The 19,318-nt window shown below is 40.2% G+C and overlaps 1 protein-coding gene across 6 annotated transcripts in view; it reads right to left on the bottom strand.

Annotated features, from left to right (window-relative positions):
- Positions 1–19,318, bottom strand: part of VPS45 (vacuolar protein sorting 45 homolog) — a 76,975-nt gene that overhangs the window by 36,112 nt on the left and 21,545 nt on the right. For all 6 annotated transcript variants that reach the window (XM_089300007.1, XM_051858711.3, XM_089300005.1 and 3 more), the window contains 3 exons: positions 11,620–11,778; positions 11,303–11,410; positions 10,044–10,165 (listed from right to left, as the gene is read on the bottom strand). In XM_089300007.1, coding sequence (XP_089156133.1) covers positions 10,044–10,165; positions 11,303–11,410; positions 11,620–11,778 — 389 coding nt within the window. The remainder of the gene's footprint in view (positions 1–10,043; positions 10,166–11,302; positions 11,411–11,619; positions 11,779–19,318) is intronic.

Here is a 19,318-nt window from a genome sequence, read left to right on the forward strand (position 1 = left end):
TTGCTGAGTCTTCCATCTTAAAACAGGGACTCACACACAGTAGGTAGTCAATAAATATTTGTGCAACAAATGACTTAAAGAATGAGTATCATTCTATTTTCTTCTCTCAAAAGGACCATGCATACCAGTAACCATTTGTTGAGTATCTACTATTTGCCAGGTACTTTGCTTACAGCTTTGCAAGGCAAAAATCACACTTGAGGGAGCAGAAATTCAGAAATGTTAATTATCCTATGGTCATTCTATCATAAATAATTTCAGTCAGGTTTGGCCTTCATGACTCCACTAAATAACTTCTCTTGTCAAGATTATACAGCTAGCTCCAAATGATTATTTTCAATCCTTGTCTTACTCAACCTGTCAGTGACAGCTGACTAAGCTGATCACCTGCTTCCCCTGGATATGCTTTCTTCACTTAGTTGCTAATTTTCAGTGTTCCTTGACAGTTCCACCTCATCTCCCCCAGTTCTTGGGTTAACAGTGGAGTACCCAGAGTCCGGCCATTTGTCTTCCTTTCCTCTCAAACTGTACATATTTTATTCCCCAATCCTGCTCTGTCCAATGTAGGGGCCATTAACCACATAAGGCTATATAAAATAAAATAAAATTTAAAATTCAGTTCCTCGGCAGTCTTAGCCATATCTCAAGTGCTGCACAGCCACATATAGCTCGTGGCTGCCTTTGTGCTAGCACAGATAGAGCACATGCCGTCACTGTCGGAAGTTCTACGGATATCACCTCTGAGATGATCTCACCTAGCTTCGTCTTCTTCAATACCTCTACTTGCTGATGACTACCCAGCCTATCTGCAGGGCAGACCTCTCCCCTAAATTCCACTGGGGTCAGAAACAATGAATTTGTAGTGGAGCTAATCTATAATTTTTATGAGTTTTTCTAGTAGCATGGAAAATGGATATAAGCCCAAGGCTAAACTATTAACCCAATATTAATCCAGTGCTTTAGGCTGCAGGAAAAGTTTCTTTATAAATCTTTATGAAAGTAAAGTTCTTCTCCAAGTTCTTTTCCTTCAAGTCTTCCTTCTTCTAGCTACTGGCCAATATTTTTTCTTGTTGAAAAAAGTCACTTGCTTAGGAAGGTGCTGCATGATTATGATACCAATGTTTTTTAATCCATTATAGTGAGCTCTCAATTACACAGAGACTGACTATTCAGGCAAAATATAGATTCTCTTCTTTTCCTCCAATTGATATGTGTTATTCCAATTCTTACTAACATTTCTATAAAGGGGGGAAGATTACAGACAGCTAAAACTCATGTTCAGTTCTTGTCAGGATCTTTAGGAATGTATTTTATAAGAGAGATCAAATAAGCTATAGTTGGCTGTAATTTAAAAACTTATCTGAGTTCCTATAATTTTTATCACTCTGTTACTCTCATGAGTATCTGAAATAGGTATCTTTTTAACACTAAATTTCTAAGGATATTAATTTTTAATTCTTCCCACTATACTGGTACTAGAAAGTACCAATAATCTGATATAAGAAGAATGTCTTAAGTGCAGTAACAATTGGCTTAATATTCATTAAGGGTGTACAGGATGAGTTTTATAGGAGAAAAAAAAAGTCCAGTGTTATATGAATGTCCCATCAAGGAGACAGAAGGCACTCTACCCATAGTTTGGTCTATGTTGTACTGATCTGGGGATCAGATCTGGAAAGCAGGGGAAAAAAGGCATTTAAAGTGTTTAGAAATAATGAAATCCTCAAGGCTTAAAAGAAACTACATTCTCAGAAAATGAATATTTTCTGTAGTAAGACTCCACATACAGTGCTTCTTATGGTGAGGGACAACTCTACCCTAAGGTTCATTATGCAAATTATCTTGAATAGACAAACACCCAGGAACACACAGATCATTTCACTGAGAACAGAGGGAGTTTCTCCATTGCATGGGTACAGTGATCATCTGGTAATTGATGAGTGGATCAGGTAGTACCACCTTTGTTAGAGCTGATCTGATGAGTCAATTTAAAAAGCCACTGAGCAGACAAATCAGTATGAAGTTGCTTCTCTACATGCACTCAGATCAACACTGGTTTCAAGAGTACATCTCTCTTTTTAAGATGTATTTATTTTATTGAAAAGCAGAGTGGGAGAAAAAGAGGGAGAGACAAAGTAGGAGAGAGATCTTCCATCTGTTGGTTTACTCTCCAATTAGCAGCCACAGCCACAGCTAGGCCAGGCTGATGTGAGGAGCCAGGAACTCCATTCTGGTCTCCTCCTTGTAGGTGGCAGGGGTCCAGGTACCTGGGCCATCATTCACTGCCTCCCAGGAGCATTAACAGGAAGCCGGATGGAAAGTGTGGAGTATCCATGACTGCAACCAGTGCTCTGGTATGGGATGTGGGCATCCCAGGCTGTGCCACAACACCTGCCCCTACATCTCTCCCTTCCAGAAAAGAAAGGCAAGCCCCGGGAGGGAATAACTTGAAGTGGGCTTCTAACATAGCCAGAGGATATGGTCCTTCAGGGTGCCAGGGTATTTTTGTATTACAAGAGAAGAAAGAAAACATCATGGATAGTAAACTGCGAGTGTAGGTTAAATAAATGTATGGACAAAATCTGGACACAAGCATAGCTTGCTCATTTGTATACCCAACAAAGATAACTATGTTACACGGGTTCAGAAAGCATTAACAAATGTATTCCTGAGCCTCCTACTACTTATTTAAGCTGACTTGAGGAACACATATGAAAAAAAATTCTTTTAAGTATCTCTGACATTTTTTCCTTTTTACTCATTTCCCTAGTGAATCTTATAGAAGTAAATGCTCTGATGAGCCCAGTGGTAAAATATCCAGCAAATCTTTTAAAAAGGATGCTGAAGCTAAGTGGAACAGAGAAGTCTGATGCTTTGTGCATATCTTCCTATGTTCTGTGATTCACCATAGCAACCAAAAGCATTAATTAATGCAGACAGCAAACATTAGAAAGCAGCAGCCAATTCATACTGTGTATAGATATACAAGGACACCCTGAGAACTCAACCCATTTATATCCCATTTTGTTAGAAAAATAAACTAAAAATTTTGGGGACAAGTGTATGGTACAGTGATTAAGATGCTGCTTGGGACACCTGCATCCCACATCGAAATGCCTGGGTTTGAATCCCAGCTCTGTGTTTCTAATTCCAGCTTCCTGCTAATATGCACTCTGGGAGATATCAGTAGTTGAGTCCCTGCTTCCCATGTTGGAGACCTGTACTGAATTCCAGAATCCTGGCTTCATCCTGGCCTAGCCTTGGCTGTTGTGGGCATTTGGAGAATGAACCAACAGATGGAAGATTTCTGTCTGTCTCTGTCTCTCTTTCAGATAAAAAAAATTAAAAGAAAATGTTTTTCACATACAGTATTTTTGGAAATTATTTCTATATGTGGATAAGTGGAAAAATAAATGTTCAGAAGGTAACATTTTATTTACTTTGTGGACCATTATACTAATGCCTAAAATTTAAGTTTTTAAATTTATTTACAGATGACAATGTTCTTATGAGCATTTACTAAAGAAAAAAGGCCAATGAAATAAATGACTGTTGCTTTTATAGAAATGAAGACTCTACTAAGTTTGAGTACATGTGAAAAGTTTTCCTTTTTGAATTGACTGATTCTGGAATGCAGAATCATACAGCTCCATTTTCTCATTAAATGGAACAGTTTTTTTTTTTTTAAGAGATTTATTTTATTTATTTGAAAGACAGTAAAAGAGAGAGGTAAAGCCAGAGAGAGAGAGAGAGGTCTTCCATCCACTGGTTTACTCCCTCAAATGACTGCAATGGCCAGAGCTGAGCAGATCTGAAGCTAGGAGCCAGGAGCTTCTTCTGGGTCTCCCACGTAGGTGCAGGACCCAGGGACTTGAGCCATCTTCTACTGCTGCTTTCCCAGGCCATAGCAGCAAGCTGGATCAGAAGTGGAGCAGCCAGGACTCAAACCGTTGGCCATATGGAATGCCAGCATAGCAGACTGTGGCTTTAACCCTCTGTGCCACAGCACCAGCCCCCAGAAAAGTTGTTTTTATCATACACAAGAAAATTCTAGAGCAAAAAAACTGGCTTGGGAATAGGATATGTGGGACTCCCATCTGCAGAAGAAAGATCAGACCTAATTTGTGGATATAGCTATGCTGCCAAGCAGGTTAACCACTAATTTAATAGCTAAGGGCTGGAAACTTTCTACAAGTGTTCTGGTTTTGCAAAGTTGTGTTCTTGCCACAACTCCTTTGATACTTTCTAATATTCTGACAACAACAAAACCGAGAAGTTCAATCATGATGAGACTTAGATTATCCCAGAGATGACTAAGATCAATGACTTTCCCCAAGTGATGATCCAGGGCCGAGAGAGTGGCCATAGCTATAGTGGGGCCAAGTGGATGCACAGCCAAAATATTGTACAGAGCTATTCACAACCTGCAGAAAGCTAAATTTTTGGTAGTATAAACTAAATTTATTCTCTTGCTTAAATTTTTCCAACTAAAATTTTGGTATACTAACTATTGTAGATGTCTACATATTTTAGCAAAAATCTGTTAGACAACTACTATTTGTATTGCACAGCATTAAATGTTGTGAAAATTTCAAAGATGAATAAAACATAATTCTTACTTTAAGATTACAATATCTAACATAATAGTCAATGGGAAGGATAGATATGTATATGATTAACTACTATCTCAACATGCAGAGGTAACACCTATTAACAATTTTTTACTTATTTTCATAGTTACTATATACACACATTGGTGCTATATACACACATAGTTACTATATACACACATAGCCAAATACTAATTTCTTTATATATGTGTATATAGTTGCATTTATGCGTCTATAGTTGTTTTTAAATGAGAGGAATATAATAGCATCTAACTTTTATATCCAATATAAAAAAAGAAAAACAGAAAGTTTTGCATATCACCTAATGAAGAGTTATGTCATGGTAAATATAGAATTCATAGTATTATATACTGCAATTTAGATAACTATTATATTAATGAATATCTACTGTGTTCCCAGTATTTTTGTTTTTACAAATAATGTTTTGGTGAACAAACATGCATAATCTTTATGTATTGTGCAAGGATATCTACATGGTCAACTTTTAAACGTGGAACTGCTAAGTAAGAGTCTTTTCAAGCCCTCTGCAGTCTTCCTGCAGTTAAGCAGGGCCAAGGGGTGGCATAGGTCTTCTTTGGTCCCCATTACAGTTTCATAACCACTTTTCTCCTTTCTTCCTTCAAATTTTTCACTGTTTTAGAAGCCCTTAGGACTTGTGCTGTGGTGTAGTAGGCTAAGCCTCAGCCTGCAGTGCTGGCATCCCATATGGGTGCCGGTTTGCCGGTTAGAGTCCTGGCTGCTGCACTTCCAATCCAGCTCCCTGCTAAGGCACCTGAGAAAGCAGCAAAAGATGGCCCAAGTACTAGGACTTCTGCCAGCCATGTGGGAGACCCAGATGAAGCTCTTGGCTTTGGCCTTTCCCAGCCCCAGCTGCAAGTGAACCAGCAGATAGAAGTGTTCTCTCTCTCTCTCTCTCTCCCCTATCTCTGCCTTTCAAAAATAAATGAATAAATCTTTAAAAAAGTAAAAAAAGAAGCCCATAATCCATAATGCACTTGTGACCTCCTTTCCTGCCACTGTTATTCACTGAAGACGTCATCTCTGCTCACTGAGCTCCTTTCACTCCTTCACCTTTCAGGGTGCTCAGTGACGTTGACACCAACGTGGGCAGCTCATCCGCCACCCGCATCTAGTGTTGCAGTGACCACCGCTTCCGTACTTCACCACCCCCATCCATGGATACAACCTGAACTGCATTACAAGCACCTCCACAGCTCAGGAACCCAAGATCTTTCTCCAGGAACCACTTCTCAACTTCTTTGTTGTTGCTGTTTATTAAAGATGTATTTATTTGAAAGGCAGTTGGAGTTCCTAGCTTCTGGCTTCAGCCTGGTCCAGCCCCAACCACTCAAGTCAGTCAGGGAGAAAACCAGCAAATGGGAGATCTCTCTCTCTCTCTCTCTCTTTCTGTGTAACTCTGCCTTTCAAATAATTAAATAAATAAATAAATTTTAAAAGAGAAATTTATTTGGTGCAAAAAAGTTTTGAAATCCATAGAGAGGAGTCTTTAAAAACTTTGTGGGAAAAGTATATTATGAAAAAACTATGCATGGTTTCAGAATTTAGTCACACCAAAATAAACTTATCCTTTAATTCACTTTTCCATGAACTTTTAAATTATCTTTGTATTTCTCTTTCTTTGTTGGATATTTTTCATTAGATTACAAATAAACGCCCACATTTCTTCTAGATACCATCTCATTTTTCTGTTTCCTTTATACAAAAATTCTTAAAGTGTGTTATATACATTTGCCATTTTATCTTATATCCTGTACTTTTCTGGAATGTGGTTTCCAACCTCACTGAAACGTGGGACCGAGACCATGAAGGACCTTCACATTACCAAGCGATGACCTCCTTGCTTTCCGCATCTTCTTCACTTCTCGGAAGGCTGGACACGGGTTCCCACTCACTGCCTGACCTTTCGGAGGCTGTGCTCTCCTGGCTTCCCTCCTGCCTTTTTGCTTTCTCCTCCATCTCCACTGCTAGCCTGCATCCTCTACTCAGTGCTCTGTCTCAGGCTTTCTTCTTTTCTCTTTCTATGTGTTCTCCTTAACTGATCTATGGCTTTCAATATCACTAATAGCTTGTCAACTACCAAATTTAGCACATGACAATTCCCCCTTGGTTATTTAACAGGCAACTCCAATTTAACAACAAAACTCTACTTCTCTTCAAAACCCCAGAGTTATCCTTGACTTCCCTCTCACCCTTGCTCATCAGTCTGCTCCATTAAAGAAGTCTATGAAGAGGCCGGCGCCGTGGCTCACTAGGCTAATCCTCCGCCTTGTGGCACTGGCACCCCGGGTTCTAGTCCCGGTTGGGGCACCAGATTCTGTCCCAGTTGCTCCTCTTCCAGGCCAGCTCTCTGCTGTGGCCAGGGAGTGGGCCCTGCACCCCATGGGAGACCAGGAGAAGCACCTGGCTCCTGCCTTCGCATCGGCAAAGGAAGACCTTTCTCTCTGTCTCTCTCTCTCACTGTCCACTCTGCCTGTCAAAAAAAAAAAAAAAAAAAAAAAAAAAAAAAAAAGTCTATTAAGCCTACCCCTCGCTGAGTCTCGTTGTCAAACCATTTTCATTTCTTACCTGGACTATTGCAGCTGCCTCCTCAGTAATCTCCCTGCTTCTATTTTAGCCTCCAATAGTCCTTTCTCCCCACAAGGTGATCTTTTAATAGTGTTCAGTTCATGTCACTTACATGCTTAAAACTCTCAATAGTTTCCTATGACATTTAAAATTAAAAAACAAAACAAAAAACCAGAAAACCTTTCCACCAGGCCTACAAGACCCTAGGCGATCAGCCCTGCTTATCTTCTCAACCTCTTATTTCCTTCCACCTTACCTATTATGTGCAGCCACATGGGGCCCCTTCTGTTTCACCAGCTTGCCAAGCTCTCTCTCTCTCTTCAAGGCCTTTGCTCTGGGGTTCCCTCTGTGTAGGATGCTTTTCTCCTCATTGCTCTGTGAATGGCTCTTTCTTGTAACTAAAAATTCATCTTAAATATCACCTCGGAGAAGCGCTCCACTAAAGTAGCCCTTGCACCCACGGTTCCTTGGTAGTTTACTACCTTATTTATTCCTTTGATAGCACTTCTCACCAGATTATTTATTTGCTTGTTTGCTCTCTGGCTCCTTCGTGCAAGTCCCGTGAGGGTAGGTACCTTTTCTTTCCTATCTCTCCTGTTTCCTCAGCATCTACAACAGTTCTTAATACATTGAAAGTATTCAGTAAACATCTTTTGTATAAAAGGATGAAGCAATTGAATATCAATTACATACAAGGGAATGGCAAAAAATTAGTGGAAAAATGGAACTAAAACACAATCTGCATTTTCCACAAACTTTTTTAAGGTACCCTTGTACATATTTAGGTTATAGTAACAAATGCTAACAAATAACTGACAAATTTCACTTTGTTGGAAAAGCATCATTTTGAGCTTCATTTAGAAATGAATCATGCAAATTAGAAAGATTTGCTGTTGGAGGTTGATGCTGTGGTGTGATGAGGAAAGCCGCCGCCTGCAGTGCCAGCATCCTATATGGACACCAGTTCAAGTCCCAGCTCCTTCTCTTCTGATTAGGCTCTCAGCTATGGCCTGGGAAATTAGTAGAAGATGGCCTAAGTCCTTGGGCCCTTGTGCCAGAGTGAGAGACCCTAAGGAAACTCCTGGCTCCTGGCTTCAGATCGGCCCAGCTATGGCTGTACTGGCCATTTGGGGAATGAACAAGTGGATGGAAGACTCTCTCTCTGCTTCTGCTTCTCTAACTCTGCCTTTCAAATAATAAGTAAATAAATCCAAAAAAATAAAAAATAAAGAAGAAAGATTTGCTGTTGGGTACTAACCATACAAATACTTTTTTTTTTTTTTTTTTTTTTTTAACAGGTAGAGTGGACAGTGAGAGAGAGAGACAGAGAGAAAGGTCTTCCTTTGCCGTTGGTTCACCCTTTAATGGCTGCCGAGGCCAGCGCGCTGCGGCCGGTGCACCGCGCTGATCCGAAGGCAGGAGCCAGGTGCTTATCCTGGTCTCCCATGCGGGTGCAGGGCCCAAGCACTTGGGCCATCCTCCACTGCACTCCCGGGCCACAGCAGAGAGCTGGCCTGGAAGAGGGGCAACCAGGACAGAATCCGGCGGCCCGACCTGGACTAGAACCTGGGGTGCTGGCGCCGCTAGGCGGAGGATTAGACTATTGAGCCGCGGCGCCGGCCACAAATACATTCTTCTGGTAGCCCACAACTTTTCCCTTTAAAACAGTAAGTAGTCAATTTCCATTTCAGTCACTCTAATATAAAATTCATAAGCAAATTAACATTTTCAGTTTTATCACATTAATAAGAAGGCTCAAGAATAGAGAGTCACATGTTTCAAAAGGTCTCTCAGATGGGAGAATAACTTTGGGCTGGTTTTCATTCTTCCTACTGAGCTGACATTTCTGTAACCTGATGCCAAGTCCTTAAACATTTTATCTGAATGAATGTACTCTCTGAATCTAACACTAGATGTTCTGCCTCTGAACCTTGGATTTTTTAGATATGATTTTTTTCTGTTCCATATCGAATTGCAGAGATTTTTAAAAAAGGGACAAAGTGAAAAAATATACTTTGCCATATAATGAGTCATCCACTTTTCCCCCTTTCAGAAATTCATTATATTTAGAAAACACATCCAAAACCCTTAGATTATCATTAGCTGAAATAACAGAAGAATTATACCAATGATAAATTTTCACATTAATCTATCCAATAGAATTCAGTTAGGCCTTTTACAACATATGGTCCAAATAAAAATATAAGAACATAATTTTTAAGTAGGTAGAATTTGTATATATTTAAAAATTCAGATTGGCCAAAGTTTTCTGGACAAGTTTTTTTTTTCTTACTAAAACCAACAAACAGCTAATTACTTCCTTTAGTTAATACTTGAAATGAAAGCCATCCTTTTTTCCTTTGCAACAAATGGTCTTTATTAATTAGGTCTCTCAGTGTGTGTGCTGGCCACATTTGGCAAAGTCCAGTCCTCACCAAAAATAGTAACAACCTGCTCTGGATGGCAACCAAGCAGCAAATCTATTTTTGGCTTTAATGTTTGAAACTCCAAATGCCAGATGCCATAGAACTGAACCTTAAATGGAATAAATAAACTATGCTGATACTAAAATACAGAATACAAGGATTTAGGGGTCTCCAAAACATGCTTTTTTTATTCCAAAACAAATAATTGTTTCAGGCTTAGCAGGGGAATTCATATTGAAGGCTAACATGTGTAAAACCAAAATAATCTGAGAAGTGAACAAAACAGGGGAAGGAGTAGGTAGCAGAAAGATACAACCTCAGTTTTAGTCCCGAATATTTCTCTAAATCTCCTCCTTGCTCTGTGTTTCTTGTTTTTATTGCTGATATCTTTTTTTCTTACCTGTCTCTGAGTGTGCTGGGGCCTAGATAAGGATAGAGATTTTCCTTCAGTTTTCCTTTGATGAGGTGGTCCAGGGTCTCATGCAAAAAAGGCTGGTGCTGTGTATACACATTTTCTACGCCCTAAAACAGAGGAAAAGGATTCTTTGTCATTTTGGGGAAACTACCAACCTAACAGCTACTAATCTTGTACTCACATTTGAAAAGGTCATTCACTCAATAGAGATCTCATGGGATAGCTTCGAATGGCAATTTTAGGAGATTTAAAAAATTATTTTAATCAACTAGAAATGTTCCAAACTTGTAAAAATATCCTGTACTTTAAGCCTAGACGTTGGAAAGAAATTTTTAAAATGGAATTGCTTAAATTCTTTTTTTTTTTTTTGACAGGCAGAGTTAGTGAGAGAGAGACAGAGACAGAGAGAAAGGTCTTCCTTCTGTTGGTTCACCCCCAAATGGCCGCTATGGCCAGCGTGCTGTGCCGATCCGAAGCCAGGAGCCAGGTGCTTCTCCTGGCCTCCCATACGGGTAAGGGCCCAAAGACTTGGACCATCCTCCACTGCCTTCCTGGGCCACAGCAGAGAGCTGGACTGGAAGAGGAGCAACCAGGACAGAATCTGGCGCCCCGACCGGGACTAGAACCGGACAGTACCAGAACCACAGGTGAAGGATTAGCCAAGTGAGCCGCTGCGCCAGCCTAATTGCTTAAATTCTTTATCATGTCCTCACTGACTCACCCTGTTGTGAAAATGTTAAATGATAAGGAGGGCAAATAAAAGGAAAGGACCAGGTAGAAAAAGAGATTGGAAACACTCAGGAAAAATAAGAAAGGCTAGCAGATTAAAACTAACTTTGACTATTTTCAGGAAATACATTAGTATTTCTAAAAGATGAATAAACATTTGCTTCATCTGTAATTTCCATCACAGGGAAACTACCTAGCAAAGCTTAAATTACAAACAAAAGGAGTAAAATAGCTGTGACTAACAGAACCGTTTGTCTTTTTACTCTTGAGTATTTCCTGGAAAGAGTTCCATTAATTTCCTGCTCATCTATTTGGTTCAATGCTCATCTTGCTCCAATATAGACAGCACTAAAAGAAAAAGCAGCTATCAAGAGAGTATGTGCTCGAGCTCACTTAACGGACACAAGCACTAAATCAGAGCAATCGTAAGGACAGTCTGAAGATTGGATTCATTCACTCAGCCTTGGGGACTCCAGCTAGTTCTCACTGGGAAAGCAGGGAGGAGACATCTGTACCTTCAGTCCTTTGAGGAACTGCTTGGTAATAGCCACAGCATCTTTGGGGCTGAAGAGGTCACTGCCTCTGACCCGTTTACCACCATACTCAACAACTGCAGACACCAGCTATTAAAAAAACCAAACAATGTTTTATTGCTTAGGGATCAGGAAGTTTATTTCATAAGAAAATAACTAAGGAAATGATGACATGATAAGGCCAGTACACATTCCTAGAAATAAAAACAGTATGGTTTATTGATTTTTTCAATTTTAGATCTAAGAATAAAACAACAGAGTTGGTTCCTTTGGTGAGTTTACTATATAAATTTGGTTACCTTTCGAAATTTCTCGGAAACACCTTTATTCCTGAGGTCCATCATCAGTCCTGGTAGACTGTTGCTGCTGTGTCGCTCATAATGTAGAGCATAAAGCATCACCAGGCGGGCAGCATCGAACTCCGTCACTTTGGGATTCTGCAGGAGCCTCTTCACATTCTGAAGGAAGGTAGAGCTGACATTTATCCCTGTTTCACTTAAGTGATCTGTCACATAAGGCCATAAATCTAATAATTATTAAATGGCTATGATACATCTGAGTTTACAAACGAGATTACTACTATGACAATATACAAGTCACGCATTTAGCAACTGTCTTAACTATTGGAGATTAAAAGCCTTTTGCTGGAGATAAGATCTAAATATGCAAATATATTCCCACTGTAATTGCTCTAGGACAAAAATGAATTTAATAATAGATTTCCTCTTTTCTTTTCCAATGGCTTAAATTGTAATTTCCTTGCTGAAATAAGGAATAAATACTATGGCTTCAATCAACAGGGCACACAACTGATTAGTTGACTTGTAAAACTCTACTGTTTCCTTCTAGTACTAGTGATTGATCCGTGAAATGGAGACGAGCTGGTAGAATTTTATGTAGAATTAGACTTAAATATCCAGGAAGCATGAAAAATAACAACATGTATCAATATGATTGACAGAGACATGAGTATGTAATAGCATGTAATCTCCAAATTGAGTATGATCTTAAGAGTCAGGTACTGACAGCAAAGGGAGCCAGAACAAATCACGTTTAGGTTTTGTCAATCTTCACATTAAGAAACTTCCACATAGCACAGAGTTCTGTTTATTATGCAGCAGATCAATTGAGTCCCCATAAAACAATATGCCAGGCACTGTTGGGGACACACAGAGGAGTTAGCAACCATTCTTGTCCTGAGTGAATTCACAGAAAATGGGTAAAGGAGGGTAAAACCCGTATAACTCATTCTGCTACAAGTACTAAAATGTTCAAATACTTTAGCCCTAGGAGAGTGGTAAATATGGAGAAGGTGTCAGTTCAATCCAGAAGGAAAGCTTCACCAAGTTGACAAAAAAAAGAGGAAGAGGAGGAGGAGGAGGAGGAGCAGGAGGAGGAGGAGGAAGACAGGGACAAGGAGAACAGCAAAGCAAAGCTTTCAGAAGTATTTTGTGCTAGAAGTATCCGGTTTTGTGGCTTCAGGAATTACTATACTTGCCACTAGGTTAAACTGTCTGGGGGTGGGGCTGGTGCTGTGGCACAGTAGGTTAATTCTCTGCCTGCGGTGCCGGCATCCCATATGGGCGCCGGTTCCAGTCCCGGCTGCTTCTCTTCCAATCCAGCTCTCTGCTGTGGCCTAGGACAGCAGTGGAAGATGGCCCAAGTGCTTGGTCCCCTGCACCCACATGGGAGACCGGGAGGAGGCACCTGGCTTCTGGCTTTGGATCAGCGCAGCTCTGGCCTTGGTAGCCATTTGGGGAGGGAAGACCTTTCTCTCTGTCTCTCACTGTCTATAACTCTACCTCTCAAATAAATAAATAAATAAAATCTTAAAAAAAAAAAAAAAAAACTGGAGGAGAGGCAAGTGCAAATGAAAAGGATGCAAAGCTATTTCACCATGTTAAAAAACAAAATAACAGCTGGCACTGCAGCTCACTTGGCTAATCCTCCGCCTGCAGCACTGGCACCGCGTGTTCTAGTCCCAGTTGGGGCGCCAGATTCTGTCTCGATTGCCCCTCTTCCAGTCCAGCTCTCTGCTGTGGCCCGGGAATGCAGTGGAGGATGGCCCAGGTCCTTGGGCCCTGCACCCACATGGGAGACCAGGAGGAAGCACCTGGCTTCTGGCTTCAGATTGGCGCAGCGCACTGGCTGTAGCAGCCACTTGGGGGGGTGAATCAACGAAAAAAAGACCTTTCTCTCTGTCTCTCTCTCTCTTGCTAACTCTGCCTGTAAAAAAAAAAAAAAAAAAAAAAAAAAAAAAAAAAAAAAAACCAACAACAACAACCAAAACTTGACTGATGAAAGCTACTCTCATAAGTATTGTTACTTTGGTGAAATAAGTGTCTATGAGAAGAAAACGGTTTCAAGGTCTTGTTATCTTGAAGAAAATGTGAGCTCCCAAAATCAAGCTGTAGAGAATGGACTGACTTAGTTTCCTGGTACAAATGCCAATGGAAATGTCACTGTGGCAGTACCTTTAGTAGGACTGTGATTATTTTGGATCCTATTTACAAAGTAATATAGATTTTTTTTGACAGGCAGAGTGGACAGTGAGAGAGAGAGAGAGACAGAGAGAAAGGTCTCCCTTTTTCCATTGGTTCACCCCTCAATGGCCGCTGCAGCCAGCGCACCACGCTGATCTGAAGCCAGGAGCCAGGTGCCTCTCCTGGTCTCCCATGTGGGTGCACGGCCCAAGGACCTGGGCCATCCTCCACTGCATTCCCGGGCCACAGCAGAGAGCTGGACTGGAAGAGGAGCAACAGGGACAGAATCCGGCACCCCAACCAGGACTAGAACCCCAGGGTGCCGGCACCACAGCTGGAGAATTAGCCTATTGAGCCGCGGCGCCGGCCAGTTATATAGATTTGTTTCTTTTTCTAAAGATTTTAAGTGGTCTGCTTATAACCCTACTTCTTCATAAAGCTTGCTTCTTTTTAGTGCATGATTTTGCAGAATGTGAGGTTTCTCAGGAAAAAATATGTGGTGGTGTAACAGAAACATATGTATGCAAAGAAACAAAGCAAAACAAAAAACTGACAATTAGTGCAATAAGGGAGAAAGATAAGTGAAAAGAAAGTACATCTTATTGTTGAGGAATCAATGGAAGACTTCATGAAGGAGCTGACATTGGCAAGAGACCCTGAAGAATGAGTAAGAGTTGGAATTAGGGGCTGGCATTGTGGTGTAGCTGGTAAAGCTGCTGCCTGCAGTACCAGCATCCCACATGGGCACCAGTTTGAGTCCTGGCTGCTCCATTTCTGATCCAGCTCCCTGCTAATGCATCTGGAAAAGCAGTGAAAGATGACCCAAGTACTTGAGTCCCTGCACCCATGTGAGAAACCCGGAAAAAGCTCCTGGCTCCTGGCTTTGGGTTGGTCCAGCTCTGGCCATTGTGACCATTTGGGGAGTGAACCAGGGGATGGACTCCAAGGATGTCACAACAACTGCATGATATTGTACCACTTAAAAATCCTTTCTCATACATTATCTCTTAACTACTTCACAGCAACCATGTTCAATGTCTAAAACTCTTTTGTCCATTCTAAATAGGGCTAAAGATGATATGGAGAGCCTCCCAAGTAGCTCTCATGGAGCAAGCTCTTGGGGCCGGTGTTGTGGTACAGTGGATTAAGTTGTCACCTATGATACCAGTATCCTATATGGGTACCAGTTCAAGTCTCAGTTGCTCCTCTTCTGATTCAGCTTCCTGATAATGGCCTGGGAAAAGCAGTAGAAGATGGACCAAGTGTTTGGGCCCTGACACCCATGTGGGGGATGCGGATGAAGCTCCTGGCTCCTTGCTTTGGTCTGGCCCAGTGCTGGCCATTGCAGCCATGTGGCATCTGGGGAGTGATCCTGTGGCAGATGGAAGCTCTCTCTGTCTGTCTGTCTGTCTGTCCTCTCTCTCTTTCAAAATAAATAAATAAATCTTTTAAAAAGTAGCAAGCTCTGTGAGAGAGATTCCTATTATACTTCTCTGAGGTAATAGTTCACTATGACCAAACTTAAGAGAACAGAAAGGAAGGTATTTTTCTTCCACAGGTTCAGACCCCACATTCATAGAATTTTCTTACTTTTCCACAGAGGGCACACAGAATACAGTCTATTTAGAATATCTGTTCACATGTTCCACTATTTTCTACTATAATGAAAGAATTTCTGAGTATAAATTGTTTATCAAGTATATATGCAGAATTTTATATGTATCTCAATCAACTTGACATAAATGTTTAAACTATTAAGAAATCCCACTTGAGATCTCTGCTGTCACTTCTCTTAAAGGATCTAATGTTTCATTTTCCTGTTCTTGTAGTCACTCTCTTCTCACCTTAACTCTACTCAACTTCTGATCTGTCTCTGAGCTTTTCAGCAAATTTGAGAAAACCAAGTAAAGTAACTGCATGTCCTCAAAACTGGTATGGAGATAGTCACAGACTACGTGCAATTAGTTTGTGCTTTTCCTACTTGCTTCCTTCCTAATTACCTTCATTTGGATCTTGACACCAAGCTCTATTTTCCAGTTAAAAAAAAAAAAAATCCAGTCCTATTCTTTGCGACTTGGTACTGGTGTTTAGATTCCCTGGGTTGACTCTCATCTCTCCCTTGAGGACCTGGCCCAGATCTGACCTATGATTGCTGTGAATAGGCTGCTTTGCCTACTTACGAGCCTTTGGGACCCAGGCCCATGATCTGCTGAGACTTATTTATTCCCTCAGGAAAAGAAACCTGCAGTTACAAGCTGAGCTCTTTTTGCTCTCTCAGCTACATCAGTTACTGGAGAAGCAGACCCTTTTCGTCTGCCTTGATCCCATGTTATCCTTTGAGTTTGTTTTGAACTGTTTCCCTCATGGCTACTTGACTTTTCAACTTGACAGACAGTAGCATACATTATTTTGAGATTCCAGGGCACTAACCAGTGAAGAGGGGGAAAAAAAAAAGAATCAGAGAAGCATCTAATTAAATAGCAGGTGTGGGCTGCGTGGTCATATTTATTGCATATATAACTGGATTAAAGAACTAATTTTTTTTCTTCTCTTCTTATTAAATTTCCCATAAGCCTTGTGAATATCAAGAGAGAAAAATACACTGTCACATAGTAACAATGACTGTGTAAGGAGCAAAACAGAAAACTATTGTTTACTTAAGAAGATAGGATTCAAAAACCTTACACTGAACTCTAACTGTGTAGGCCTAATCAAGGAACAGGAAAAGAACACACTGTCTTTAGAGGTCAAGTTTCCAAAAGGAACTAACATCTGCTCATGAGATATCAGTGAGAAAACAATTATTTTCTGATAGATTCTCCCATTGTTTCTGGCTGACCACTTTTCTGTTTTCTTCTATCAAAACCATGAGGAAGCATTTCAGCAAGAAAAAATGTTTATGACATGTATATATTTTAACTTGCTGCGCTACAGCGCTGGCTCCGACATACATATATTTTTAAACTATTGTATAATCACTGAAGAACTTAATTAAAGATAGTCTCCATTTTTTGCTTCAGTTTAACTTAAAGAACAGGTTTCTTCCTTTGCTATCTACTATCATACTAATGTAGCAACAATTAATGCATAAAACAACAAATCAACAGAGATGGGCATTTGGTCTAGCAGTTAGTTGGTCTAGTTGTCCTATGCTGCTTAGGACAACTAAAGGTTGTGCTGGAGTGCGTAGGTCGGGGTCCCGGCTCCACTTCTGTTCCAGCTCGCCATGGATGTACAACCTGGGAGGTAGCAGGTGATGGCTCATTTAGCTGGGTCTCTGCACCTACATGGGAGACCTGGATTGAGTTCTCAGCTCCTAGCTTCAACTTGGCCCAGCGCTGGCCAGGCCTTTGTGGACTTTTGGCTAATGGGCCAGCAGACTGGAACTCTATCTCTTTTTCTGTCTCTCTGCCTCTCAAACAAACCACCCCCGCCCCCACTTTTTTTTTTTTTTTTTTAAAGAAAATAGACTGCACCATCACATAATGATTATCATAATGGTCATATTTAATAGTTGTGGGAGGCTGTAAGTACAGGTACTGTATTAAGTATTTGTTCATTGCAACCTCATGACAGTCTTTGGGGTAAGGACCATTATTTTTCCCAATTTTGAAGACAAAAAGATAAAAGCTTAGACTGCTTAAGAATCGTTTTTAAACCCAAGCTATCAGAAATCCAGGCTCTTAGTCACTATTCTATATTCTTTCAAATAGAATTCTTCTTTCTCATTTTTCCAGAAAATATTTACTGAGTTTTTGCTTTGTGTATTAACAGGATGATTTGAGATTTTTTATCCAAGGTCAAGAAAGAGATATAAAATAGACTGATTCCCCCCTTCACATGAAAAGCTGTGATAAGACACCATGGGCAGCAGTGAGGGTGAGAGGACTGCTTTTCTGCAGCTGTTTCTCTTTATGGTATGAAAATCTGCATTACTAAGCAAGGGACTCTCAAAGGACATGTGTTTCAATGACACTACATTTCTTTCTAAATCAAATTTTTGATAGCCTGTAGGATAACTGGTTAGAAATGGCGGCAACTGTAATCCATAAACTGTACTTTGGAAATTTATATTTACTAAATAAAAGTTAAAAAAAAAAAAAAGAAATGGCAGCAGCTTAAAGATTAGGTCTTAGCAAATGTATGCAGTTTCTCTTACCATCACTTACTATTCAGTAAAGCAAATCTCATCTCTATTCAAAAAACTCAATTCATGGCTTCATGACGCATTATCATCTAAGGTCAAGCCGAGGAATGCCATAACCCATCTAGGAGTCAAGCCCCTGGCATCTACTTACTAAGGAACAAAAGTTCCCTTTATGGACTACTGTAATCATGTTGCCAAAGAAATCCTTTATGATGCAGGAGTCCAAATCAATTGCTTACCCATAAAACCTCAATACCCTTGACAAGAAAATCTTCAACAAAAGATCTTTTAAAATCATAAAGTGATCAAAATAGAGTTCACATTTTTAAATTATATACTTTTAAAGTGAAAAAAAATAAAATTTCAGGCAAAGAATTATAAAAACTTTTTCTTAATTGCTTTCCATATGGTAGGGAGACACAAATAAAAATACTAAAATTGGCTAGTGATTAAGCTTAGTTCTATTGTTTTAAAGGAAAAAAATCAAACACAAGAACATTTAAATTTGGTTACAGGACTAAACTTTGTTTTTGCATAATAAGAGGAAGAAAATTCATTTTATTGAGATAAATATGAGGCAAAAAGTCTATGGAAATAGAATTAAAAAGTAAATTCATTTTTGCATAAACATTTTTGAAATCTATGTATAGTTGTTTCATAATACATATTTTCCACAAATTTTTTAAAGACCTCTCATATAGGAACACTTCTAGAATTCCCACAAAGCAACTATAATCTATTAGTAGCAGTATTGTTTAGACTAAGTTGGTTAAATTCATTTTATATATATATATATATATACATATATATATATAAGATCTATTTTATGTATTTGAAAGGCAGACTGACAGAGAGAGGGATAGACAGACAGGAGCTTCCATCCTTTGGTTCACTCTTAAATGGCTGCAATGTTTGAGGTTGGGCCAGGCCAAAGCCAGGAGCCTGGGCTCAGGGACTTGGGCCATCTTCTGCTGCTTTTCCAGGTGCATTAGCATGGAGCTGGATAGGAAGCATTGCTGCTGGGACTTGAACCAGCACTCTGTTATAGAATGCTGCCATCATAGTCAGTGGCTTAACCTGTTGTGCTATAATGACAGCCCACAATACATCCTTACAAAGGATACTTCTTAATGAATAAGAAAGGAGTGGGTGCTTGGCACAGTAGCTGATTCTGTTTGGGATGCCCACAAATCAGAATGCCTGGGATCCATTCCCAGTCCTGCTTCTGATTCCAATTTCCTGATAATGCACTCCCTGGGTCCCTGCCACCCACGTGGGAGTCCTGGACTGTTACGGGCATTTTGGGAGTTAACCAGCCGATAGAAGCTCTCTGTCTCTCTGTCTTTCCCTCTCTCTGTCATTCTGCTT

This window comes from Oryctolagus cuniculus, chromosome 7 (genome assembly GCF_051225735.1).
Source record: "Oryctolagus cuniculus isolate XC-2025 breed Fujian yellow rabbit chromosome 7, ASM5122573v1, whole genome shotgun sequence".
Classification (NCBI taxonomy): Eukaryota; Metazoa; Chordata; class Mammalia; order Lagomorpha; family Leporidae; genus Oryctolagus; species Oryctolagus cuniculus.